This window comes from Sciurus vulgaris (assembly GCF_902686455.1).
Source record: "Sciurus vulgaris genome assembly, chromosome: 4".
NCBI classification, from domain to species: domain Eukaryota; kingdom Metazoa; phylum Chordata; class Mammalia; order Rodentia; family Sciuridae; genus Sciurus; species Sciurus vulgaris.
The window spans coordinates 88,869,486-88,891,927 of NC_136464.1; the positions used below are offsets into that span (position 1 = coordinate 88,869,486).

The 22,442-nt window shown below is 41.9% G+C and overlaps 1 protein-coding gene across 8 annotated transcripts in view; it reads left to right on the forward strand.

Annotated features, from left to right (window-relative positions):
• Positions 1 to 22,442, forward strand: part of FRMPD2 (FERM and PDZ domain containing 2) — a gene marked incomplete at its 5' end in the record, with an annotated part of 157,434 nt that overhangs the window by 123,211 nt on the left and 11,781 nt on the right. For 7 of the 8 annotated variants that reach the window (XM_079135851.1, XM_079135858.1, XM_079135852.1 and 4 more), the window contains 9 exons: positions 13 to 120; positions 216 to 332; positions 3,563 to 3,756; positions 7,582 to 7,686; positions 10,693 to 10,786; positions 11,742 to 11,827; positions 13,629 to 13,776; positions 16,096 to 16,310; positions 18,544 to 18,642. In XM_079135851.1, the coding sequence (XP_078991977.1) occupies positions 13 to 120; positions 216 to 332; positions 3,563 to 3,756; positions 7,582 to 7,686; positions 10,693 to 10,786; positions 11,742 to 11,827; positions 13,629 to 13,776; positions 16,096 to 16,310; positions 18,544 to 18,642 (1,166 nt within the window). The remainder of the gene's footprint in view (positions 1 to 12; positions 121 to 215; positions 333 to 3,562; positions 3,757 to 7,581; positions 7,687 to 10,692; positions 10,787 to 11,741; positions 11,828 to 13,628; positions 13,777 to 16,095; positions 16,311 to 18,543; positions 18,643 to 22,442) is intronic. The other variant, XM_079135857.1, reaches the window with a different exon arrangement.

Consider the following 22,442-nt stretch of genomic DNA (forward strand, 5'->3'; position numbering starts at 1 on the left):
TTTGGATTACAGGTTTTGTCATTAATGAGGGAGAAGATAGAGGCCAAGCTAACCCTGGTATTTTTATATCTTCTATTATTCCTGGGGGACCAGCAGAAAAAGCTAAAACAATTAAACCAGGTACATCTTCTTGTTAAATTCCCAGAGATGCTGTTTTAAGGAACCACCCTTTCTTATTTTCTTGATGGGGTTATTGAAATGTTTTATTTTTCCAGGAGGGCAGATATTAGCCTTGAATCACATCAGCCTGGAGGGCTTCACATTTAACATGGCTGTTCGAATGATTCAGAATTCTCCTGACAACATAGAATTAATCATTTCTCAGTCAAAAGGTATGTCTTTACCTGCTTTCAGAAACAGAAGAGACTTTTATTTTCAGGTGATCATTATTATGTTGGGCAACTTAACACAAAACTTCACATAGATCTTTTGTATTGTTTTCCTCATGGAAATGGCTTGCAAAGAAACAATGTAGTAGCACAATAAGTGGCACAAACAATAAGCTCTGCGCTTTCTGGGGCAGAGTGGGCTCTGCCATTGCTTATCCTGCTGTAAGGCAGCAACCTACTCTCTTTATTAGGCCTGGCTGAATATACCCACTGTATGCTTTTCTGCCTACTCTCCTTGCATGACATGGAGGACATTTTTATTGTCTCTTAAATCCTTATTGAAAGTGGCTGTTCCTGGATTCTACGTAGTTTGGGCTTAGGTGTAGCAATCACCTGAACAGCCAGGAAGGAGACTGCAACTGATCTTTGAAACTGAATTTGCATAATGAGCATGCTGTTCTTGGTGGGTGTGTTACAGATCAACCCAAAGAGTCAAGATTATGTTTTTTAAAGATTTTTTCCCATCCTTTAGATAAGAATGAGTGAGCAATGCCTGATTAGATCAAAGAATGATATGATGATGTTTATTTGGGACAGGTTTGGGGGCTGGATGGAGGTGATAGGGGGAGGCTAACATCTTCCCTGTCCTAGTTGCTTGGGACCATGGATGCTTTTCTGGTTGGATGGTCTTGTAAGTTATAGTCTTACTGCAAACTCAGGCTCATGTTTTGCTTCCTCACACTCCAGGGGCATTGTACATTTTCCCCTATGTATAGAATGCTTCATATCACACTAGCCAGCATTTTCCAGGCCTAAGTTCAGGCACTTCATTTGCTGTGCCCTCTAAAAACCATGCCCTCTCTCTCACTCTTACACGTGTGCACATTGTTACAGACAGCTTTTCCAGGCATTGCGACTGCCCAATCCAGAAGACTTGGGATGTGGAAGGGTGGGGGGTGGTGATGCTGGTGCCTTGGCAGTGCAACTTTCACCCTGGGGCTAGAGCTGCCCCAAGGGCTAGCCTCAGCTCATGCTCAAGGCTGATCTCAGGCTCACTGTCTCTGGTGATGTCACAGTACTGACACTTCTTCCTAAGGCAGTTCAACAAGCCTTGAATTTTCCTCTACACTCTGCTGAGAGGGATACTTGATCCATTACTTTATTGTCAGGAAACAATGTGGATAATCAAATCACAATTCAGTATAGTCCAAAGATGGTCTGTTGTGAATAGGGTAGGTGTCAAAAATTGACACCCAAAGTCTGCAATATTTAAACTATAGCTTCATCTTAGAATTCCAGACAATGGGTTTTCCCCACAGTATCTGGGGATTATACAATCTCACCTTGGGTCCTAGTCATCTGTTGAGAACATGACCATTTGTTGCAGTTGGGGTTCCTTCTGCAGCTGAACCATTGCTGGAGGAAAAGGTTTCCACAGTGACACTGACTGCACTTCCCTGGGCACTGACTTCACTGCCATGAATTTCTATCTAGTTCAGTTGCTGTTGAGGTAGGCAGTTTAGATCGCAGGTCAGCAGCCAAATGGATAACATCCCATTATGAGCAATCATCAAGGTCTATGATAAACTGGGTTTTAATTATCCACAGAAGGGCTCCTAGCTCATATTTCTATTAGAGAGGACACAAGTTTCACAACTTGGCTTTTCAGTTCAGTCATAAGTCACATTCTTATCTCTCATGGAGGGTACAGAAGAAAAGGAACAGATGCTTACAATATTACCAGAAGGACAATGAGATGTCCAGGAATATGGACGGTACTATAGAATGATGCCCTGCCCCCCAGTCCCTGCCAAACACCTTTAGATTTGAATGACTCAAAATTAAATTCACTGGGACTGAGAGTGTGACCCAGTGGCTTAGCACTTGCCTAGCATGTGCAAGGTCCTGGGTTCAACTTTAAGTAACACACACATGCATACACATTCATTAAATAAAGTTCATGTAATATAGGAGTTTGAGCATTTCCCTGGGTGCTAATGAGTCTGTATTAAAGTAGTGAATCTACCCATATGTTTACATATCCAGGCCTAAAGAAACTTGAATCATGCCTTCCTGCATATGTTTTAGAGTCATTAATGTTAATATTAATATTGTTTTTATATATATGCTATGTATGTATGTATGTGAGAGTATATCTACATATATATGTAATTGATTTCTATAAATAATCTATAAATATCAAAACCCAACATTATTATTGGTATTATCTCCATTTTATTTTATTTATTTTTTATTTTTTTGGTACTGGTGATTGAATTCAGGGGTGCTCAACTACTGAGCAACATCCTCAGATCTTTTCAAAATATTTTTATTTAGAGACAGGGCCTCACTAAGTTGCTGAGGCTGGCTTTGAACTTGCAATCCTCCTGCCTTAGCCTCCCAAGTTGCTGGGATTACAGGCATACACACTGTGCCCAGCTTATCCCCATTTTAGATAAAAGGAAATTGAGTCCGGAAATGCTAACTGCTGTGGCCAAGGTTTACTATCTTTTAAAAGATATTTTTAGCTGTAAATGGACATAATATCTCTACTTATTTTTTTAATGTGGTGCTGAGAATTGAACCCAGTGCCTCACACATGCTAGGCAAGTGCTCTCTACCACTGAGCCACAACCCCAACCCTAAGCTTTACTATTGATTCTCTACCTCATGTTCTTTTCTCTGTTCTGTGCCAGATTTAGACTTGGGGTAGGTAAGCAGGAATGAGTGTCCTTGCTTTTACCCATAGGAACCCATAGTATGGTTATTACTAAGTTCCCCAAAAGGGTGATGTTTGAATCACATGCTGATCACAGTGGGGTCTTTGGGAGAGGCTGGGATTAAGAGCAGTATTGCAGGCTAGCCAGGGGATTTGGGCAGAAGCTACTTATTTATTTATTTATTTTTTACTCTCTTTTCTCACACTTGAGCTGGGATGACATCTTCTCAGTGATCTGTCACCCCATTGGGCGACAAGAGCTTAACAAAGGGAAACTGGCATTATTCACTGCCCTTGGACCTATATTTTCATCATTGGGTCACAGAAGTGACCTCTTTATAGGTTTCTGAATCACATACAGAATCTTCCTTTTCTCTGTTCTGATTGCAACATATTATATAAGGTGCTAAAATGTCTCTCTGTCACTGAAAGAAACCGCTGTGTCCCATATAGAGTTGATGCTGAGATGCCAGCCTTTTCAAGCTGCTGACTTCTTCTTGGCTTGGTTTTATAGGTGTTTGTGGGAATAAACCCTGTGGAGAAAAGAATAGCACTGCAAATTCTGGGATCTTCTCTTCCAACAACCTGAGCAACCGTCACCTGGGAAATTCATCATCACACACACAGGACCAAGACAGAACTACTGGAGAACTGAAGGTGGCTCAGCTACGGAGCTCAATGCCTCAACTTTCTCCTTTGCCATTAAAGGTGATCGTCCCCTTGCTTCTTTTTTTTTCTAGATTTATAGGAAAGAGAATAGGTTGTGGAGTCTAGCCCAGCCCCTGAGTCCTGTGCTCTCTAGGTTCCATGTCAGGTGGTTGGTTAACCCCTCTGATCCTAAGTGCCTGCACTACATGGTTGTTGAAAAGTATGTAAAGTGGGAGAGACCGAGTTCCTGACATAGTGTCCAGTGACAAGGTTCATTTTGGACACTACAGTGTCCCTAGTCACCAATTATAATTGCTCATGGTGATAACATGAACAAATTGATCACTGCCAAGGGAAAGACATGAACATCTCAATATCTTGGCTTCTATTTGGCCTTCATGCTGGCAGCTAAGTGGCTTTGATCTTGACCACCACCCCATGGAGAAAGATCTTGAAGCCTGGTTTTGTCATGTGGAGTGATATGCTTCTGCCATCCTGCAGCCGCCTCCTTGAACACTGGGTAGGAGAGTTTGCCTTGGCCTCTCCAGATCCACCTTCTGCTCTAGGTCTCTTGCAGCTGATGCACATAGACCATGTCAGATTTCTCTTCTGATTGGTTCTACCCAGAAATAGCTCTGATAGGAGTCTGGAATTTGGGAACAGGTTAGGACAGGCTTTTTACTCTCCCTGTGCTGACACAGGTTTGTTGTCACTGCATTGATGAGCACAGTTCCTATCAGGCAGTCTGTACCCCAGAAGGACTCTCTAGGTTCTGTTACCCACTTTCCTCTTGCCCAGGCTCAGGGATGATAACAGCCTCTGCTGTTTCTAGTCTCTGGTGCTCAACTTCTTCTTCTTAGTTTTTTTAAAGGCTGCAAGAACCCTTAAAAAGAGTTCTGGTGTTAATCCTCCTCCCTTACCCAGGTTGACCGTGTGCACTTTCTCATTCTTTCTGGGCCTCAGAAAGAAATAGACAAACTCATCTTATCTTTTTTCAAATAGAGGCAAAGGTGCCTGTCCATAAAACTATGGACAGGCTATGCCCAGTGTACAGAAGGAAAAATATCTTTTCCTTCTCTCCAACTTAGGTTCATTGGCTGGAATCCTTGTAACAAAAGGCAGATTAACAAGAGAAAAGTATACACATTTTTAAAAATATAAATTTTGTGTGAGCTTTTAAGGGAAATGGAAGACTTGAAGAAACAGTTAAACCTGAGTGTATATTATGGTAGGTTTGATGATGAATGGTGAATCTTGGAGAATTGTGGTAGGTAAAAGGGCATGAATCAACTGGGGGATATTTAGAGAGACCTATTAATTTAGCTTCTTCTCTGTGTCCCTTATTCTTTGGAGTTAAGGATGCTCCTTCCTTCAATCATAGGAAGAGTACCTCTCACATGAGGGTCTTATTCCCTGCTTCAGGGTAAGGCCAGGAAAGCCTTAAGTTTTATGACTTGCTTTAGTGGAGAAGGGCAGGGAAAGTTAAGACAGACCTTCCTGCTTGTTCTGTTTCTCAGATTCCTTTGACATAAAATATTCAATATGCTGGAGGTGTCATATTTTGGGGTAACATGTTCTGAACTCAGTCACCAAGATTTGACATGCACTAAGGATTCATGAATGTTCCTAATTGGCCATGGTTCTCACTCAGCATATCCCTGGAGGGGTTCCATGCAGGGAGTCAGCAAAGAATAACAAGTAGTTGACATTTGCACGCTTACCTGTGTGTCCGGTAGTGCCCTGGACACATTACATGTGTGATCTCATGAAAGCTTCATGCTATGTGAGATATGCTATGAGATGAATTACTATTGCCAACCCTTTTTATAGGTGGTGTGCCTGAGGCACAGGGAGGTCTCCAGGGCATTAGTGAGACTGGAGTTAGAATCTAAGGAGTACTGTTGGGTTGCTTTCTGGAAGGCTTTCTTTGGCAGGAAACAGGGTAGAGGAGGCTTTGGGATGGGGCTTCTGTGGCAGTAAACGTGCAAGATGGTTTCTGGGGGAAGCTGAGAGGAGAACAATGGTGTTCCAAAGCCATAGCTGATGACAGCACAGGCTGTAGGACCTATACAGTCAAGGCTCTTCTAGGTCACGCAGCCAGGTAACCTTCAGCATCATGGTTGAGTTTAAACTCTCACCCATGCTAAGTTGTTTTGCTCTTTAAATTTTAATCTTTAATTCCACATTATGTACAACCAGAAGAAAGGGAAGTTGTACTCCATATTTTATATATATATATGTATATATATAAATATAATGTCAAAATACATTCTACTGTCAAGTATACATAAAAAAAAGAACAGATAAAAAATTTTAATCTTTAGACAAAATACCTTGTCAGACCAAAGGATGTTAAGTGTCTCTAGAAGAATTGAGAATTATCTACTACTATATTCATGGGTTTGGAATCTCTTTTGTTGGATTGATAATTTTTCACTTTATTTAAGCTTGCTTATTTTACTATGTGCTAATAGCATTTTTCCAGTTTGGACCAAAAAACACTAAGCAAAGGGATAAGATGGGACAAAAGATTCCATCTTCTAGACACCTATAGAACATGACCAGAAACCCAGGCATTCTCTGCCTAGCAGAGACCATCAGCCCAGCCCAGCCCAGCCCAACCCAGCATGCCCTCAGCTTGCTCCCTCCTTCCCTGCTGTTACTTGCTAAGTCTCCACTCTGTTCCTTGAGCTTTTGTTTTGACTAGACCTGATTTAACATTTCAATTCTCTCTCTTACTGTCTGCATGTTCTTCGTCTCTGAACCTCCAGGTGACATTCACACTTTTATCACAAGAGTTATTGGTTAACTGGTCAGGAATCTCTTTGTTAAAAGTATCTATCCCATCAAATAGTAATTCAATATGAGCAGGTCTGTCTTATTACCATCTCCCCAGAAACATGCACAATTACCTATATCTTAGTCCATTTTCTCTTGCTTTAACAGAATAACACAGACTGGGTAAATTAAAAACAATACAAGTTTATTGGTTTATGGTTCTAGAAGTTGGAATGTCCAACATTGTGTTACTACATCTGGTAAGGGCCTTCTTGTTAAGTCAAAACATGGTGGAAGGCACCACATGGTGAGAGAGCAAATACAAACATAAGAGTTAGGGAAAAAGGGGGACAATTTTTCTCATTTTATAACTAATTCACTCCCAAAACAATTTATCCAAGAGGATTGGGCCCTTGTAACCTAATCACCCCTTAAGGTATCACTATATTATGATGGCAATTAAATTTCAGGAGTTTGGGAGAAGGCATTTAAACCATAGAAGTTTGGGATTAAATAGGTGCTCAATAAACCTTGTTGCATGATTGGATGGATGAACAAGTCATTGTACAGAACCAAGCAAAATGCCTGGTATATGGAAAAATCATTTTTCTCTTTCCCAAAGCATTCAACTATTGTCTACTATAGACCCAACATAGTTACTGTTGCTAGGAATGATTGAATGTCCTCCTGAGGTCATTAGTATATGTGAGGCTTGGCTGGTATCATGTGTGAGGCTTCCAGAAAGTGCCTAGATAGCTTCAGTTCTAGCAGGTATCTTGGCACATTGAGTGGAAACAGGAAGGAACCTATGTTTATTGAGCCCCTGCCATGTGTTGGGCATATTTATGTCAGTCACAGAAGGGTGTCCAACCTACCAATTCTATGGATTGGGAAATGGAAGCAGGAGAATCTGAGATACTTGGCTAAAGTCACATGGGGAGGAACTGACAATCCTGGTGATGAATCCCTGTTTCCCGGACTGGAAGCTCATGCTCTTTCTGGATATAATGCTTCCTATTCCTGGAAACTGGTGATAGATAAGAGAAACCATGTGCATAAACACAGCAGGTGCCTCATGCCTTATTTTCTTCTGTTTCTTTGGGGCAGGGTGCTGACTCTTCTTGTCCTCCACTACCTTCAGAAACCAATGCTGGTGAAACCTACTTTGTGGAGCTGGTTAAAGAAGATGGGACACTTGGATTCAGCGTGACTGTAAGAGATGTTAGGAGGGTTTGGAATACTGTTAAAAAGGTGTCCCTCTGGAGCCTTGGTGGGGCTTGATTCATCTACTTCCCATGTGCCACTTGTACACAGGAAGTGGGTGAACTAAGAAAGTCAGTTAGAAGCCTTCTGTGGGGATGGGTATTCAAAGACAAACTGGGAGATACTAGGTTGAGAAAGTCAAGTGTTAAGGAACTTTAGCAAGTGAGGAAGAGTGTAAATGGAATTGATATGTCCTGACTCTGAGGTTAAGCTGGACAATAAGCAGAGGTGGCAAAGTGGGGCTTCAGGGATACAGGTCAATGGTGAGTGGTGAAATCCACTGACATCCTAAGCAGGATCATAGTAGAACCTTGATCTCAGTTCTCCAAGGGCCAGACTGACACTTTGCATTTGACTTCTGAACTCTAGGAGAACCTTATAGAAGGAGATGTCCCATAACCTTGATCACTCAAGGGACTGGGAATGGCGCACACAAATGTGGTAAAACCTCACAGGTCAGGTGTCAGAAGGTACTGCTCTTGTTGACTGAAAATTGAATGGGACTTTACAGTGAGTAAGGAAATGTCATGGCTAATAAACACTTCTAAAAGATAGGTGAATGGAGGGCATTCTTTGCTTTTCTATATGATAATTCTGTATACCTAGGATTCCTGGATTGCAATAATCTTGTCAGTTGATGATTTTAAGGAAGCAAGTAAAACACCCAGGAATAAGGCTCATTAATTCATAGGGAGTGAGCAGGCTTGTACCAAGTATGGTCAATTTATTCTTGGCTTGGGGTAGTACACTTATCAGACACCAAACATAGCTATCTCTCATTTGAATAACTTGGTAAATTTTAGATTATTAATATATATATATATATATATATATATCTTGATAATAAGAGGAGGTTGGTGATTTCTTTTGGTTGGAAAAGAAAGTTTGATTTTCTTTGGAGAAATTTAATTGCAAAAATAATTATTAAAATGTCTCACTGAAATCCAAAGAGCCAAATCCATGGGAAACCACAGGAATATACATTAAATTAAAATGAAACTTTCTAAGTCTCAACTTGTCCAAATATAGCTGGTGGTATGTAGAAAAAGGGTACTATCTTACAAAGCTGGTAGAAATATGGATAATTATATGCACATTCACATTAGGATGCAATCTGGCAACATCTCTGTAATGAAAAATGCACATATCCTTAGGCCCATAGAAATAGAAATCAGAATTCTACTAAATAAGTCTGTATATGTGAAGATGTTTAATACAGTATTGCTTACACTGACAAAAACTCTGGGGAAAAATGACTATAGATCAATTGAGGAAAGGCTGCATATGCTTAAAACAAATCAGTCAGTGCCAGCTCTAGCTATATGGAAAGACTTCCATAAAGTCTACAGTCAGTAAGAAGTCAAGATGTAGAGAACTAACTGTTCATATGACCCCCCTTTTGTGTAACATGTAACCTAGGTGAGTGTACATTTGTCTGTGTTGATTAGTAAGAAACAAAGGTCACCAAATAGTAGTCTGAAATGAAGCAGAAGTTTCTGTTTGACTAGGAAGACAGAACTTCATCACCCTCATACAAGTACAGTAAGTCTAAAGAGGAACTGAAGGAGCTAGACAGAGGTCAAAAAAGGCAGAAGTCCCAAGCAAGGCAAGATTGTGAGAGTGTGTGTCTGTGGCTGGCTCATGAGGTGGGTTGGGAGCCCTTTCTTTTTTACATTTAAAAAAATTCGTTCCTCTTAGTTATACATGACAGTAGAGTCTATTTTGACATATTTATACAAACACAGAGTAAATCTTATCCTAATTAGGATCCCAGTCAGTCCCTTCTTGTTGGTTGGTTGCCGTGAGGTTTTTGCATGAGCAAGGCTGGAAACCTGGTTTCACAGGGTCTTGACTATAATGAATTAAATTCCAACAGGTCTTAGAGTTGGTCAGCTCTCCGTTACTATAGTAAATACCTGAACTAATCAGTTAATAAAAATAAAAGGTTTGTTTTAGCTCACAGTTTTAAAGTTTTCAAACCTTGACTAGTTGGCCCTGTTCTTTTGGGTTAGCACATAGTGGAACAAAACCTCTCAGCTCATGGCTGGGGAGTGAAAGAGAGAAGAAAACAATCCCCTCTGAGGACACCCCCCCAAAAAATCTAAAGACCTCCAAGTAGGCCCACCTTTTAAAGTTTTCACCATCTCCCAATGGTGCCACACTCTGGCCAAGCCTATAACACATGGGCCTTTGGTGATAATTCAAATTCAAACTACAGCAGGGTCATTCAGCTGACTGATAGGTGCAGATGTCCATCTTGTAGCTTAGTCAGACTTTTCTTTAATCTTTTCTATGTAATTATATGAATACAGAGAAAAGTACAGAAGGATATATAGAAATATACCCAGTTATGTCCAGTTATTAGTATGCTTTGTAGTAGGGTTGGCAGGCATTAAAAAATTATGAGAATGTACAATCCCACTGATAAAAATTCTGGCTCTCTATATGTCTACATGCATAAAGTAAATCAGAAGGAAAAGATAGAGTTAGATCTTGATGTTCTGACCTGTAGGGTATTCATAATTTATTGTTAAAAAATAAGTTACAGAATATGGTGTAGTTTCATTCTATTTTTAAATCTACACACACTCATACAAGATATGCCAGGCACAAATCTTCGGGCCTGTAGGCAAATCCACCTATGTTGGTTGTTACCTGTAGAGACATTGGGCATCCTACATGACTAGTTATGAAGCACCTACCATGTGTGGGTGCTGGACTGGGACTGCAATTTGGCTATCCTCACTCTGTTCAAGTTGTTATGTTCCAGGCAAACACCTGACCTTATTGCTCCGTGGAGAATACAGTCTGCACAGGTGAATATAGAGCAGGAGGTTGAAAGGAGATGAGGCAATGAGATAGATGTGGGGCAGGAGGGAGCTTCCTTCATTATAGAGATTGGGGAGGCCCCCCAAGAGGTGTCAGATGAGTGGTGAGTTCATCCTTGTTTTTCAGGGTGGCATCAACACAAGTGTGCTCTATGGAGGAATCTACGTGAAATCCATTATTCCAGGAGGCCCTGCTGCCAGAGAAGGACAGATTCTTCAGGGTGAGAGGGATGGAGTCATACTGGGAGTTCTGTGGTCTGGGCCAGGGAGGGTCAGCCTCAGGCCTCACCTCATTCCTGCTCTGGAAACTCCTGCAGACTATGGTCTCTCTAGAGCTCAATTTTCTCACCTGCAAAGGAGAAGATCTCACTTTCCTTACCCCACGTGAGGGAGTTAATGGTTGTAGTGACACATTGGGAAGCATAAAGGGATATAAAATAGGAGATTTAAAAGAAGCTTGTTGCTGGTCTTCATAGGAGAAAGTATTGCTTCTCTGAGAGAACAGAGCTGTCATTGGTGATCCTACTGTAGTATGTGGGGAGACAGTGAATCTTCTCTCATCCCTTCCCTGGGAAGACAGAGCTGGCATCTGCATCCCTCCCAACACACTGTAGTATTTGGGGGAACTCAGTGAGTCTTCTCTCTGTCCTTCCTCAGGTCTCACTGCTCTGAAGGAAGGGAGTCATTTTTATTATCTTCCCAAACTGCCAGAGTTGAGCCAAAAAAGGCACTTAGGATCTTACTTATCTCCATTTCCCCTTGAATTTCTGTCTTTCCAACATTAGCCACATCTGTCTCCCTGACCTTTCTGAAAACTAAAAAAAAAAAAAAAAAAAGTTTCTAGGGATATAAATATTACCCCTGAGCAACTTGAAAATACTTTCGAAAATGGTTTCACAGGAAAACAGGAGGAAGGTTAAGGTTGAACAGAGCTGGCTTAAACATCCTGTGAGCCAATAATAGAAAGGCTTTCATATCATTGATCTCAGAAGGAGGGGTGAGGTATTCAGAGAGGTGGTTGATGCTCAGGACGAGACAGGATTCCTGCTGACTCCATGGCAGCTCTGTTTCTGCCCCACTTGTTGAAACTGCATAGAGGATGCTAGGCAGGAGCCTTGCAAAGGGTCCTTTCTGCAGTCCCAGAGGTCCAGGACATGACATGTGTCCCTTTCCCAGGTGATCGACTCCTGCAGGTGGATGGAGTAAGTCTGTGTGGCCTCACTCACAAGCAGGCTGTACAATACCTCAAGGGTCCTGGGCAGGTGAGTGTACCCTTGCTGGGGGTCTTCTTTTCCTTCTGGAGCTTTCCTGGAAACATCGGAAGCTGCAGTGTGAGAGAGGCAGCCAGGGGGTGGGGTGAAAGAAGTTTTTCCTTGTCGACACATTTTGTTTCACTTCTTTCTCTTACCATCACTTTTCTATGAGAATGTTGAAACTCAGGAGATAGCAGACAGATGTTTCCAAGCAGAAAAACTCATCCTCTTTAAATAGCCTTGAAGAGATTATGGTTCCTTGTCTAGATTTAGAAATCAGACAGTGAACAGAGTCAATGGGGCGAAGCAATTTCTCCAGCCTGGCTCTCGCTCAATCCTCCATGTCTGCTCCAACCATGTTGACCAGTGAGTGCATATACCAGCTCTCAGTTCCTCTCTCTTCCTTGCCTTTGCCCATGATGACCCCAGCCTCCCAATTCATGCTCTTTCCCATCACCCTGTTTCTACCCACTAGGACATGGGCTAGGCTGTCCTGGGATATTGTCACCATAATATGATAGAAATTCAGGATGCCAAGAGCTGGAGGTTTTCATCCACCATGTATTTCTTACACCTGTTGTTACCAGGCAGTGTCTACATGTTCCCATGCTATTTGTCTTCTGCTGAGCCTTTAATTGCTATCATGTCCTGAGCCGCAGAGCTGGCATCACCCTTTTTTGGTAACTGAGGAGTTAACAGAGACAGAAAGGATTCCTGGGAGCCTTTCCAGCAAACTGCCAGGTGGAGCTTGGCTTTCTTTTTGTTTCCTTTCCAAAAGCCTGGTTCATGATCAAATTTACTTGTCTTGGTGACCTTGGCTGACATATCTTGGAAAAAGAGTTATCATTTATTAGCAACCTCTGTTCTTTAGACCTTTGCTAATGAACATGGTTAAGGAGGACACTTGACTGACCTGCTGGGATGGAGGCAGGTAGGAAGTGTTGCTGTGGTGTCATGGGCCTTGTGCTGAATAACAGTTGCAGCTGAAGGATGGAGGCAAAGCCAAGTCTCCTAAAGGGAAGCTTGGCATTTTCAACAAGATTTCAGGTGGTGTCTGGTCACTGTTCTTCAACCACTTCAGTTAACAAGGGTATCTAGTGCTGTGGGGAAGAACAATGGGAAATCAAACCAGAAAGGAAAGGGGAGGAAAGACTGGTATACGCCTGGGTGCCTTCTGATGTGTTTGGGTTTTAGGTGATGGGAGACATTGAAGACTTTAATCTAGATTGCTCCATGTTCAGTTTGTTTTACAACAATACACCAGTAGCCACGATGGGGGTGGACCAAGGGAAATGAAGATAGGTCCAGTAAGCCAAGTTAGTGGTAGCTTGCTGCAGTTAGCTGGGCATCGACAGTGGAGAGGGAATGGAGAATGGAGGAGGAGCAGTGGAGACATTGTACAAGCCTCACAACCAGATAGGTCTTTGGTGGGCAGAAGAGGGAAAGCCAAACCACTTCAAGTGCAGCCCCTGTGAAGTTAATGGAGGGATGGCTCTGTGTTGTGAGAGCAAAGCAAAGAGGAGTAATATTTTAGACAGGACAAGGGAGGGCAGCAAGGATAAGTAAAAGAAGGAAGATGAGTTTGGCACCGAAAATGCTGACAAGATGTGTTAATTCCAGGTGCATGAGTCTAATCAGTGGTTAGAAATATGGGTCTGGATACCACAAAGAGTAAATGGAAGACTTTGATTTGAGATTCAAATGAAGCAGCTTACTTTGAGTATCAGAAAATTTAAAAAAATTCAGTGAAGGGAATGCTGCCTGGGTGCCATTTGAAGTACAAATTGAGTTTGTCCACCCATCCTTCTAGGTTGTAAGGCTGGTGTTAGAGAGAAGAGGCCCCAGGACTGCACAGCAGTGTCCTTCTACTAATGACAGGATGGGAGATGAACAAGCGGCTGTTTCCTTGGTAACAGCCCTGCCTGGCAGGCCTGTGAGCTGTGTCTCGGTGACAGATGGTAAGAGGAAAGAGAATTGAGTGTTACTATTGTCATGTCATTACGTACTGCTTTTGAATTATCAAGTCAAAAGGGAAAGACAGGAAGACTTCCTCTAGATTTAAAAAATAAAAAAAAAATAAAAAAGAATACAGACCATGATCATCAGCAGAGCTGATGGGACATGTTTCTAGAAAACAAATGCATTATCCCAAAAGGATTACCAGGCATAATTCTACTCCCAAGCCTTCCTCAGTTTTTGATCAGCTGCCTGAATGTTAATGTTTGTACATAAGTATTTAGGGATGAAATCACAATGAAAGAGTCATGTGTTTTCAGATATATTTGGTTTTGCATTCCAGCTAAGGCATTTGTAATGGAGTTATCTGAGGACTAATGAGGCAGGTTGGGAGATGAAGGTGTTCAGGAAAACAGCCTTGTTATAAGGATCATCTAAAAAAACAAATCCATGATCAGCTTAGAGGGGCATAATTGCACATCTTCTGACAGATTGCATCTTTGCATGTCTTTTGTGATTTTGTTTCTGCTAGATTGAAAATGTTTATTTCCTTATGATGTCATGATTTAGAGCTTAGCCATATTCCAGGCCCTCCATAGAGATCTTGGGCACACCTGCAGAGGGTGTGAGACAGACTGAATGCAGGGTAGTTATTGGGTTGAGTAATGGGGTGGTTGTAGGAGGAACATTTATGCTTAAATAAAATGTTTCCTCTTTTCTTACTCTTCTGCACACCTCAATGGGGACCTTTGAAAAACTGACTATAAACTGAGCCAAGAGGTCAGGATGGTGATAGTAGAATCGGCTGTGTCACATGTCTCCACCCTAATGCTTCAGCCACTTGCATTCTTGTTCCAGTTGTAGTTTAAAAGTTGAGTTTCTGTCCTCTTGGTCATTGATTGCCGGCTGAGTTGGTGAAAGTTGACAGGAAGAAGCACAGGGACTTCTTTTGCTGCCATACTCCCTAGATGTCCAGGGCTGTGCCTATCTTTGGTGTCCAGGAGTGACTTTTGTCATATGGCCAGTCCACCCAACCAAATACAAGTGCAGCTAAAACACTGTCCACAGAGTTGATCATAATTGTACCCAAAACCAAATTATACAAAATTTAGTGTTGAGAATACTAAAACAATCACCAATCAGGGTTCTAAAAGGGTAATGTATATTTTATTCAAATATAAATTGCATGTGTTACATCTGTAAATTATAGCACTATGTTTATTTTGTTGGTTATCTATAATTGCATTGTCCGTACAATGGTAACCAATGGTTGTCCAATATGGTAACCACTTGCCACATGGGTGACAGTTAAGTCCTGGAAAGGTGGCCTATTTAAATAGATAAAATACATATTGGATTTTGAAGGCTTAGTTAATAAGAAGAATGTAAAATATCACATTAATATTTTTTCATATTGATTATATGTTGAAATGATAATATTTTAGATGTGCAGATGGTACCTAACTTTTGATGGCTTTACTTACAATTTTTCAGTTTTACAATAGTGCAAAAGCTACATACACTCAGTGGAAACTGTACTCTCAGCTCTGAAGTTTTATTTTTTTCTGGGGTTGGTGATGTGAGATATGCAGATGATTATCTCTGGAGATGGAAGGCATTGACACAGAGTTGCAACTTTCAGTCAGCCTTGTGATCATGAGAGGAAACAACGGATCTTCTGTTGTATGTTATGTTGATAAGCTAAGGTGCACTATAGGTTAGTGCATTCAACACCTTTTTTACTTTTGATATTTTCAGTTTATAAGGGATTTATTGGGGATGTGATCCCATTATAAATTGAGTATTGAGTTAAATAAAATATATGGTTAAAATTTTTATTATACCTGTTTACTTTTACCATTTATTTATTTATTTTGTACCAGGGATTGAGCCCAGGGGCACTTAATCACTGAGCCATATCTCTAGACCTTTATTTTTATGTTTTATTTTGAGACAAGGTCTTGCTAAATTGCTTAAAGCCTTGCTAAGTTGCTGAGGCTGACCTTGAACTTGCAATCCTCCTGTCTAAGCCTCCAGAGCCACTGAGATTACAGGTGTGCATCACCACCCTGGCTTAAATTTTTCTTAATGTACTTATATGAAAGTTTTGAAATGACACTTGTGGTTTATATTTGAACTCATATTACATCTCAATTGGGCAGCACTGATCTGTAACATGCATCATGGACTCTGTCATGAAAATTAGCAGGTGTCATCTTTCAATGCAAAATAAATAATTTATTTCCTTGACAATTTGTATTTTGAGGCTTACCAGTTGTAATCTACTGAAAGATTTATTTTTATCAACATTTCAAATACAGGTCTTAAGTTCGAAGTCAAACTGAAAAAGAATATCAATGGTTTGGGATTCAGTTTTGTGCAGATGGAGAGAGAAAACTGCAACCACCTCAAGAATGACCTCGTGAGAATCAAGCGGCTCTTTCCAGGGCAACCAGCTGAGGAACATGGGGCCATTGCAGTTGGTGACATTATTCTGGCAGTCAATGGAAAGTCCACAGAAGGCCTCGTCTTCCAGGTGCTGGGGCCTTGAGGACCACAGCATCATGTACAGGCTGACATCAGCCATCCTTCTTTCATCCCCCAGTGCCACCCCTGCAGGAAATACTCAGGGCTCTTGAGATTCACAGAGCCTGGACTGATCACACAGAGAGAGCAATCAGCAGAAGAGTCCCACATTTAATTTTCTGCCTCAGTTTCTAAATATCTGACCTTAATGAAGCCTTGCTTCTCATTACGTTTATCAGTGAAACTGAACGTGAAATTCTGGAACAGGGTGTGACACTGGAGGGACTAGAGTGGGTCCCTTTCTGCTCTCTTCCCCTGAATTTATAGCTTTTGACATATAGTTTAACACTGATTATCCTGCTTGTAATAAAATAGAGAGAGAGAAAGAGAGAGAGAGAGAGAATGAAAAGATTTTTCTTAATTTTGATAGCACAAAATCTCCATCAACATCTCCAGATGTTGTCTAAGTTAGTCAGCATCCTCCTAGAAAATGAGAAATTGGAGTCATTTTTGGAGAGTTCAATGAATGTGTGGGCAGGTTGTTGGGAAGCTGGGGGAGAGTGTAGCAGACTGGATCTGGAGCTGGTCACAGTGGGGTATGTTACCCACTCTCCCAAGCCCAAAAGGGGATGAGGAAGGAGCAATTACCTAAGCACAGAAACCAACAGAGTGGGTGAAGAGAACTCTTCACCCACTGGCATGACATTAGTTGAGGGAAGCAACCATCCTGTGGCAACCCCATGGGGAGGAAGTCAAGAATCAACACTGCCCTCTCTCTCCTTCCTGATCCCTGCCTGTACTCCTTCGGCCAACTTCAACAGGGAACTTCATGCAGCCCACATAGGTGGGTTTCAGGAACCCAGAGCAGAATGGTAGAAAGGGAGAGCAGCTCTGGAGGAACCAGGAAGGGTGTGGAGTCTACAGAACAGTGTGTGCTTAAGAGAGGCGATCTCACTGTCATCCCTCCATTTTCTGACTGACAGCTGTTCTCTGAGAGGGACTGAAGACACAGGGGAGAGAGTTCATGTCTCAGTGGTCAGGTGGGAACAGGACAACTCAGGAAACAATAGTGACTACAGAAAATAAGGGTCATAGCTGGGCACAATGGCACAAATCCCAGGGTACTCCCAGGGACTTGGGTGGGTGAGGCAGGAGAATTGCAAATTCAGGGTTGGCCTCAGTAGTGCCTCTGAGTTCAATCCCTAGTACAAATAAAATAACAAGTTGTGGTACAAATAAAATAAAGCCCATACTGTTTTCAACTCTCTAGGAGCCAGGGAAGAAGTACCTCCTGTGGAAGTCCTGTGGAAGGTGGGAGGCTGTGGAACATCTGGATCATTGGTTCTTAAGCAGGAGGAATGATGTTATCTCTCATGGGATATTTGGTCTGGTACAGAGATGTTTACGATTATCACAAGTGACAGGTGGTGCTGGCATCTTGTGAGTAGAAACCAGAGATGCTGCTAAACATCCTTCAATGTATAAGATATGTGTCTTAACAAAGTATGATCCACTTGACCTCCCAGCCCTGCACCCACCACCAAAAAACTCCTAGAATCCTCCATAATTATCCAGACTGAAATGTTAATAGTACCAGGAGGCTGACAAATTCTGGTCTAGATAGGAAATAGGGACTGCTAAGATGCCTTGTGGTAGGTGGCTTGGAGCATAGGTTCAGCATGATGGTAGCTTAGAATGTGGGTGCAGAGGGAAGAATACAAGAGAGCTAGCTGGGGAGAGAGGCAGTGGCAGGTGAGAACAGGTTCTGTGTGCTGTGTGTTTGGGGCAAGCCAGAGAGGTGGTAGCAGTAGCAGGAGGACTTGACCATTTCTGTACTTTGGAGAGACTGCTCTTGGGCAATTTAAAGGAAGGCAGGTGGTGACACTGGACAAAGCAGGAAGTAAAGTGGGGTCATTGCAGTATCACAGGTGAGAGGTTCTCAGGCTCCCAGTAAACCATGGCAGGAGGTTCAGAGCCAGTGTCAAGCTTTGGAAGTCCAGGTATTGGGGCTATTCTCAGCCCAGCCTCTGTGCATTGCCCTTGTGGGGCCACAGGCCTCTGTCCTTGGCTTCTTGCCCTTTGGGAAGTCAGGCTCACAGTGGTGTTCTCCAACGTTCTCTGGAGCCATGAAACAGATCAAGGTGGGAAAAGTGGTAGCACTCAGGACACAGTGGGGTATACAGAGGAGAAGCTCCCTAAAGATGCCAGCCCCAGATCTGACTGTGCCTTTGGGTTTCTTGTAGGAGGTGCTCCATTTACTGCGAGGGGCCCCACAGGAAGTCACACTCCTCCTTTGCCGACCTCCTCCAGGTGTGCTGCCTGAGATGGAGCAGGGATGGCAGGTAAGATGTTCTGCTCCAGAAGTCACCTGGTCAGGGAGTCTTTTTTCCTGTCTGGTGTTTCTGAGAAACCTACTGCTGCTTGTAGGATTTTCAACACTACCTCCTTCCACTGGGGGAGAAAAATAGGTGGCTCACAAACATCGGTGAGTTTCCTTCTCTACCTGCTTCTGCTTCTCCCAATGCTGAGACCTTCACATAGATGTTTATACATTTAGACTTTGACCATGAACCTTCTAGGACCAAGTTCTCTGGTAGCTGAGCATTGGAGAAGGCAAATAGGGGCAAAGAGAATACACACGAGTAAGGAATTAAGTGGAAAACAGGATGTATGCCGGCCCTCCTAAAGCAGGAGAGCATGTGGTCCTTCCAAGGCATGCGTGATCTAGTAAAAAATAAATAAATAAATAAATAAAGCCACTAGAATCAGGGAAAGTCAAGAGTTTTACCTTGATGCTTATATTAATCCAGTTCACCAGAGACAGTACCAGTCAGGTGTGTGTGTGTGTGTGTGTGTGTGTGTGTGTGTGTGTGTGTGTGTGTGTAAATATATATGTTGCACACATACATATATATGTATATATAAACATATATGTAACACACACGTATATCTACACACACACACACACACACACACACACACACACACAAATATATATGTAAGAAAGAAAGAAAGACATTTATTTAAAGGGATTGGAATTTTGGTGACTGTCCAGCCCAAATTCTATAGGGCCAGTCAAAACAGGCTGGGGGCTCAGGGAAGAGTGCATGTAGAAGTCCAGCCCTAAGAGAGTCTAGAGGTAGAAGTCCCTTTTTCTCGGGGTCGGGGTAGGAGCTAGTCTTTGTTCTCAATGCCTTCATCTGATTGGATAAGGCTCCACAGTGTGGAAGGTAATCTATTTTACTCAAATTCTACTGATTTAAATGTTAAGCACATCTGAAAAATATACTTCTAGCAATATCTAGACTGGTTTCTGTGACCAAATTCTGGGTTTTGTGACCAAATTAACATGGAATTCCCCATTGCTGTGCTCCCTGTAGAGTCTCTAGGGAACAAGCCCTTAGGCAGACATTTGAGTGCAGGATATTTATTTGGTCCCTCCCTGTAGGACATCACCTGCAAGGAAAAGGTCAATATGATGCAGCTGCAAAAAAGGGCCTCAACGATCCCCTTAGAGCTATCCTGAAATGTGCTCTGCATTAACCCACAGTGAGGTGTGTGCTGGTCAGGGAGGGGGCCTAACTTCGGCTAAGTAAGCTCACTCAAAATTGAGTACACTTCCTGGGGAGGGGCTGACTATTAAACATCAGCAGCCACGCATGGAGTATGTGGAGAAGATGCAGTAGTTCCTAATATTGTATAAAAATCAGTTCTTGGTATCCTATAAAGATGTTTATAGGGGGAAGGAGGGGAGTAATATTGGTCGAATTATATTGTTATATTGTGTGTATATACAAAAATACGTAAAAAAAAAAATCACACCAGTATGTATAACCATAATGCACCAATAAAAATGTGGGGAAAAAAGACATTTATAGCATATCAAATGAAGAGGTCTATTAAGCAGTAATTTGTGGCACATAAGAACAAGGCCAGGGCCAGAAAAACTGAATTTGGAGTTGTCAGCATATAACCATGATAGAAGGTCCCAAAGTGGTGGAGATGACAATGGGAAAGTTAAGTTAATGAGAAGTCAGCACCCGTACCTCAACACCAAGAGGTCTGATTTCAGAGAGATGAGGTAGCAAATGAGACTGAGAAGTCCTGAGAAGCAGTAAGAGAAGCACACAAGGGTAGAATTGATAGTAAACGCCACATATATAGAGCAAATGAGTAAGGAACATTCTAATAAGGATGAAGGGACCAGTTTTGTTGAATAAGAGGTAGTGAAGTATTGAGAGGAAGAGAGAAAATTGCCCTTGGGAAGATGTAAGTCATTGGAAACCCTGATCAGAACTCTTTTAGTTGGGTGGTAAGGATGGAAGACTGGTTGTAGAGGGTGCAGGAGAGAAGGGGAAAGATAAGGAAGTAATGAGAAAGGACATAGATCTAAGAGTCTGCCATTCAGTAGAGCAGAGAAATGGGCGACTGGTAGGTGGGGGGAAACGGTGTGGGGATGCAGCCTGGGAGATAGAATTTGCTATGGGGAGATGGAAGATTCTTATCCAAATGTTTCCATTCTTCCTCTAAAGTAAGAGGCAAGGTGAGGAGGGGAATATTGGACACATTTGAGGACAGAAAAGATGAGAAATAATTTAGAGTAGGGAGATAGGAAACTGAATTTTCTAGGGATGCAGAGAAAGATTATCTAGAAGTCTTGAGTGCCTATTTGTCATCTGCAATCATGCATCTCACATTAATGTGGTCAGAGGCTCAGAAGCACCTGTAAGGTCCACAAGTAGTTTCACTAGAAACCAGAATTAAGATGAACTATCTGCAGGTAAAAGAGGTGGAGGTGGAGAGGGACGAGAGGAAGGAGCTGAGGGAGTTCTTTTTTTCTGTGGGAGCAACAGTGGGGCAAAACTACAGATGTAGGCAGAGTCAAAGGGAAATCATGAGAAGAGGAGAGATGGGGATAATTAAAAAGCAGCAGATCCTGGGCTGGAAGCCTGAAAGAGTAGAAGGACTATAGGAGGGAGAGAGTGTTTGGGGACTGGGAACAGGAAGTAGAGAGAGGGTTAAAAAGATCTTGGAGGTCTCCCCAAGGAAAACAAAAATGTTGTAACTTCTTTCTTTTCATTCTTTATCTTATCTATTTCAATTTTTGATTTTTGGTACATCCATTATAATGTATAAGTCTATTCATGGTATAGTGTTTCTACTTTATAACTGAATAAATATGTACCTTTGGTGGTATGTCTTTCTCAGTGTGGGGAAATGCAGTCAGAAGGCGAGGAACCCTCAGGGATGGGGTGATGGAGGTGAGGACAGGACTGTGAGTTCAGCCATTTGCTTACAGGGATGTAGATTATGGGATAGAAATGCTGACTTAATTTTCAGGCAAAGGTGAAATCAAGACTCTCATACAGTTATAAACATGAGCATGTTAAAGATTTTCTTTAACTCACTCAAAGAGGGAACAAAACAGATGTTAAAACTGGTTCAAAAGAGATTTTGAAGAACTACATGTTTATTCAAGAGTTGTAAAATAGGTCAAAGGCCATGAATGTGGCTAGAATCACAAGACCTAGAAGGTTGTGCTATGCAAAATGCATAGTCTTCTAGAAACACAGATTGTCTTTCTGTAGAAGGTTGAACAGTGGTAGCAAGGCAGCAAGTCACCACAAGGTCACCAGAGAGAAACTAAAAGGCCAACAAAGATGTAAGCAATAGAGGCGAATCAAGTCATGTTTGCAGAAGTGAGGCTGAAACCCAGGAAAGAGCCTCATTCTGGAGGACAGAGAAGTCTGTAATGACAGATAAAGACAAATTAAAAAAAAAAAACAAAACCTCTTTTCTTATTGGAAAGTAAGAGAAAGTAAGTCATTGTTTTTTAATTTTTCTCCTGTTTTTGTTTTGTCTAAATTTCACAAATACTGTAGTATCCCTTATTCAGAAAAGATATGTTTCAAAATCCCAGGGGATTCCTCAAACCATGGAGAGTAACAAAAGCTGTATATCCCACCCACCTGATATGCCCTGCAGCAACACCACATACTACCAGAGTTAATCTGTCCTTCCATCTTATATGTCCCGATGCCTTTTTGCATCACTATTCTTGTGCTTTTGGCCAGTATTAAGTAAACGAAGATTATTTGAACAGAAACACTACAATACCATAATAGTTGATCTTTAACCAAGA